Source organism: Oratosquilla oratoria, unplaced genomic scaffold, assembly GCF_046742065.1.
Source record: "Oratosquilla oratoria isolate Oo_2021 unplaced genomic scaffold, ASM4674206v1 SCAFFOLD154, whole genome shotgun sequence".
NCBI classification, from domain to species: Eukaryota; Metazoa; Arthropoda; class Malacostraca; order Stomatopoda; family Squillidae; genus Oratosquilla; species Oratosquilla oratoria.
This window is the reverse complement of record NW_027467509.1, coordinates 170,750-176,604: the sequence shown is the minus strand read 5'-3', so window position 1 is coordinate 176,604 and position 5,855 is coordinate 170,750. Positions and strand designations below refer to the sequence as shown.

At 37.0% G+C, this 5,855-nt stretch overlaps 1 protein-coding gene across 1 annotated transcript; it reads right to left on the bottom strand.

The window, feature by feature from the left end:
- Positions 1-481: 481 nt before the first annotated feature.
- Positions 482-5,066, bottom strand: LOC143022736 (uncharacterized). Its single transcript, XM_076181082.1, has 5 exons — positions 4,922-5,066; positions 3,978-4,099; positions 1,560-1,761; positions 981-1,158; positions 482-785 (listed from the first exon to the last, which is right to left on the bottom strand). The coding sequence occupies exons 1-5, from the start codon at positions 5,064-5,066 to the stop codon at positions 725-727; spliced, it is 708 nt and encodes a 235-aa protein (XP_076037197.1). The 3' UTR covers positions 482-724.
- Positions 5,067-5,855: the final 789 nt, after the last annotated feature.

Here is a 5,855-nt window from a genome sequence, read left to right as displayed (position 1 = left end):
CTACCCAACACCAAAACTTGACAAGATTTCTATGTTTACTATTTTGGTTAAGAAAGCAATACTTTTACAACAGAGTTACATGCACATACAGTTGTAGTGTTAGAGAATACTTACAATTTATTATGTACTTACAATATTTAGCTATTGGAAAGAATATATGGTGGAAATCTAGGTTATGGTGAGAGGAAGTTTTATCTAAGCAGAGTGCAGAGGAATAGGTACATACAAAATATGCATTTACCAAAACCACTAGATTAGATTAGACATACATTTATACTAAGAGTTACACTTACCAAAACTTTTGAGATCCTTTATCATGAAAATATTAATGTACTTATAAGTTTTCTACCAAAGAGTTTATTTCATAAAACATAAAATATGGAGCATATACATACCTCTCCTCCTAAAGGATGACCACCTGTGTGTTCAGTCACTGCAGGAAGCTTCATGATATAAACCCTTTCAAATTTGACCACTTTACCATCTATAAGAGCTTTTTTCAATTTTTCTGACTGCTTGTCTCTCAGATGCTTTACATTTTCTTCAATCTGAAAAAGTTTTCAAAATGTTTTGTTGAAAATTTTAAATTTAATTGAGATTAGATTATAGTAACAGCAGGGAGCCTAATATACTTTGCAATATAACTTCTATATTACCACCAACTAACATACCTTAAAATCAGGAAATTGAGCTATCTCTATTATGTAAATCTGGGCAGGACAGTTTACTTTCTTAGTAGGTTGAATATGGTTCCTCCTTTTACAGGCCTGTGGATGATCACTTCTCTAAAATACAAGAAGACATAATATTTTGAATGTTTTATTAAACTGCTGCACCCATTAATACTCAGTAGAGAAAATATCGAAATGAGCGATGATAGCCAGATGCAGTAGTCTCCTCTTTGGAGTTTGAAACTTGATGTTTAAACTTGTTGCAAACTTCAAGTATCAATTCTGAATCTTCAATATTTTAAGACTTACAGCAATATCATCCCGTTCTTTTGCATACTTATTTTTTGAGTGGTCTTCAGGTCTGGTCCCTTGTGGCATGAAAGAACTTTTCTCCCCACAAAAATGAATGGTAAACCATTGAACTCTATAGGGATCCCTTGATTTTGACGGCTATAGTAAATTCTGTCTTCATGTTTTGGTTTCCATTCTGAAGGAAATATAATATAATAAGAAGTCACAGATTAGACCTTATTAGGCCTATTATAATATGTAGCCTATTTTTATTATTATACACACCATTGATTATTATATTAATTATTAGGCCTATATGATGATGATAAATGATAATAATGATAATAAATATAGGGCCTATAGGCCTAATAATCATTAGGCCTATTTATTTTATTTATATCATGAATTTGATTGAATTAGTGGGAGGATTATTCATGTTCATGTTTTTATTTTTTCATTTAGGGTTAGGTTGGGGGCTAAAATAATGAAAAGTAGGCCTTAGTAGTAGGGCCTACTAGCCCATCCATCATGATACTACAACACGTACATACACTACATGCATCCAAAAAAGACGACAAATTCACCCGTACAACTTACCATCAGATCCAAATGACTTTTCTTCAATATAGGAGACAAACTTTGATTGTGTGCTTATCTCATAATCATTTATTCTCTGGCTAAGATCAATTAAGTTGGTGAAATGGACAACCGACATGGCATGCATGGCAGATGACTCCTGCATGGCATTGTCTCCGCCAGATGTCAGCTTTGCTACTTGTCTGTCTACGCCCGCGCTAGGCTTCATGGGAAAAGTAGGGTCAGGTCTAGATTCCATACTCGCTAGTAGATGACGTCACGTTTTTGTGTTGTTATCACTTCGGGCAATGTCGGGTATTTTCGGAAGTTTCCGAAGTCCAATGTGACGGAAGACATTCAGAGGCCCAAATAGAATCCAATATTAGACTTCAAGCTTCTTTTATGGAAGAAAATTAAAATATCAAAATTTATAAAAAAAAATTCACGTGGAATGATGAATTATATAATATATATATATAATACTGATGACCCACTTTCAGAGAAGAATAAGCGAAGATATAGAGATCTGTATATTTCGATCACTTACTGTGATCCTCTTCAGCAGATATGAATTAACGAGTAGAGAACAGTGTGTATTTATACTAAAACAGTGAGGTGAGCTAGAAGGGACGGGGGCTCAGGTCACTAGTCCGGCATGCATGTGTGGATCTTGGTGGCTCAGGTCACGTGCCCGACGTTGTGTGGACCTTGGTGTCTTTTGTCCACCGTTAGTGTAGACGATAACATTTTATTTATAGCAAAAGAGGAAATACAATCTGGTGACCATTGACCATAGGAAATGTTATAATTTGGAAAATTGTTTATTAGGGAGGATTCTACCATTTTTCTTCTGAAACTACATTTGGATTTGTAAATTATTTCAGCATCGTCCCAATTTATCCGGTGGTTTTTGTTGGCGACGTGCTGAAATACCGCGGAATTTTCCTGCCCGTATTTAACAGAGTTCTAGTGCACCTTGACCATGGTAGTCAGATCTCTACCAGTCTGTCCCCAATATACATCCTTGCAATCTAAACAAGGTAATTTGTAAACTCCAGGAGTTGTATTACTCTTGGATCTATGATGTATATTGACAACTTTACTGAACAAATTGTTGGGATAATTGAAGATAAAATTTACCTTTTCCTTTGGTATCAAATGAGACAAGTCATTAATTGATTTATAAAAAGGAAATTTAAAGCATCTATTATCCCAATATTGATTAAAGGTGGAATTGGAATATGTTTTATTAAAAATAATTTTGGCCTTACTTAGACCTTTTTGTAAAAACCACGGCGGGTATCCTAATTTAGTTAGTTGGTTTCTTACTGAATTTAGTTCCATTTTTAGATATTGGGAGCTGCAAGTTCTCAAAGCCCGTAAGAATAGGCCTGAAGCTACACTATATTTAATTTTGTCAGGATGGTGGCTAAAGAAATGTAGGTAGCTCCCTGTGTGGGTGGGCTTCCTGTAAACTGTGAAGGACAAAGACTCAGTATTTCTTATTATTAATATATCTAGAAAAGGTAATTTGTTATCTAATTCCCATTCCACCTTGAACTTAATATTGTTCGTTAGGTGATTAAGTTTGTTGTGGAATTCTTGGAATGAACCCCATTCATCGTCCCAAACCATAAAGATGTCATCGACATATCTGTGCCAAAACATGGCGGGTGGTTTAATTTTCGGTAATAGGACCGATTCAAAATATTCCATATATAAGTTGGCTAGAACTGGCGAGAGATTAGAGCCCATAGAACTTCTGAATTTCTGTTTATAATAAAGATCTTTGAATGAAAAAACATTGGTGTTGACGCAAAATTTGGTTAAACTTGTTATTTTTTCTAGCGGCAATGGTAGCTGGTTTTTGGTAAGGTTGTAGGTTTTCCTCCAAAAACTCTAGAACTACCGTTACATCAATCTGAGTGAATAACGAAACTACATCTAGACTTAGTAATTTTCTGCTAATTGCTTGGTTGTGACTTTTGATCTTTCTTATAAAGTCTTCTGAGTGTTTTATGGGACTCTGAGAAACAACCTACATACGGTGACAGTATTTGTGTGAGCCATTTTGAGGTCTTATTTGTACAAGAATTCCTATTTGAAATGATGGGTCTGAGAGGAATGCTGTCTTTGTGCAATTTTGGAAGACCGTAAAAGTTGGGCAACTGGGGATTAATGTCTTTAAGTTTTTGGAACGTGTCTTTGCCTAAGACATATAACATATAAATATATTACTATAACTGGGTGGACGTTTTTTACATTAAAAAAGTTGGAACTGCTAGGAAAAGAAAAGACAATTTTTTTTATATAAAAATGGTCTTATTTTTATTTACAGCAGAACAATATTAAAATACATGTATGTGGAAAATCTCAATATCAAAATACATGTATGTGGAAAATCACTTATTTTTATTTACAGCAGCAAAATTAAAATACATGTAGGCCTATACATGTAGGTGGAAAATCTCTACTGGTAAAAACACTATTTTTATTTGCAGCACAATTCTCAATCATTCCTACATTGACGGCAAGTGTAAGTGTCATCTGTGCACATTTCCCTGACATCATGCACAGACAGATTTACACAGTTGTTATGATACCATTGTTTACAAGAGCTGCACTCTATCATCAGTTTTCCAGGACGATAGACATGACACTTACAATATTTGGCCTATTTTTATTATTATACACACCATTAATTTGCATGAGGAGGACTGGGCGTGGGTGGGGGGTGGGGGGTGGGGTAGTATGTGTGAGTAAATTTTTACGCAGCCGGAAGGGATTTCTCCCCGTCCTCTCCTTATATGCAAGGGGGGACGGAGAGGGGGGGTCGCCGATTAAATGAAGCGGCCTTGCTGTGGATGTGCTGTGTCTTGCGACACTGCTTCTGACCCAGGGCGGTGGGCAGGGTGCAGGGATGACCCGTCATCCAGGAGGTACTCAGATGAGAGGGAGGGTGGGAGGGGTGTGGAGTGTATTTAGGGATGAAATGGGTGGGAGTGTTTTTTATGCCTTTCCCTTTTTGGCTACCTCCCTTGGAAGGGGGAAAAAGCCTTGGTATATGTATGTATGTATTAATTATTAGGCCTATATGATGATGATAAATGATAATAATAATAATAAATATAGGGCCTATAGGCCTAATAATCATTAGGCCTATTTATTATATTTATATGATGAATTTGATTGAATTAGTGGGAGGATTATTCATCATGTTCATGTTTTTATTTTTCTATTTAGGTTTAGCTGGGGGGCTAAAATAATAAAAAGTAGGCTTTATCTTAGTAGTAGGGCCTACTAGCCCATCCATCATGATACTACAACACGTACATACACTACATACATCCAAAAAAGACGACAAATTCACCCGTACAACTTACCATCAGATCCAAATGACTTTTCTTCAATATAGGAGACAAATTTTGATTGTGTGCTTATCTCATAATCATTTATTCTCTGGCTAAGATCAATTAAGTTGGTGAAATGGACAACCGACATGGCATGCATGGCAGACGACGCCTGCATGGCATTGTCTCCGCCAAATGTCAGGCTCGCTACTCATCTGTCTAAGCCCGGGCTAGGCTTCATGGGAAAGGGAGTACCGATCCGTGAGATGATTCCAACAACAATGTCACGTAATCGAGGGCAGTTGTAATTATTTTCGATTTAAATACCATGATTAGATACATGACAAGCTATACATCTTCTACAATGATTTAATCAGTGTTAATATGTCATTATCTGATATTTCGGATACAGGTCAGTGCTGAGCGGAGAAGCATGCGCAGTGGGCGCTACCTGGAGTAATACAATGCCTGCATGGTCGCCGCCATCTTGGACAGGAACTGATGACGTATATATCCTTGCATATGATCCCGTGACGTCATCTACGAGCGAGTATGGAATCTAGACCTGACCATGCCCGAACTCTTTTTACCATATTTGAGGCTACTTTATGAAGTGTGTTTACACTAATGTTGTTAATCTCCGCTGTAATATTCATCTTTAGTTCATCTTGGGTGCGGGGCCTATTTCGATAGACCTTTCCTTTAAGGTAACCCCACAAAAAAATATCTGATGATAAGTCAGGTGAACGTGGGGCCCACAGTCCCTCAAGGGCCCCATTCACCACAACGATTTCGAACATGGTCGGGGTTGGAGTTGTGGTTGGCGGCTTCGCCACTCACTGCAACAACCAATTGTCCAATTTTTCGCAGTTGATCCGCAGTTCTATTGTGATAAGATGTCTGATCTCGACTCTGACGATCTTTTTAATATTGCTGTTTTTTTAGAGGCAGATAGAAAGCGCAAAAA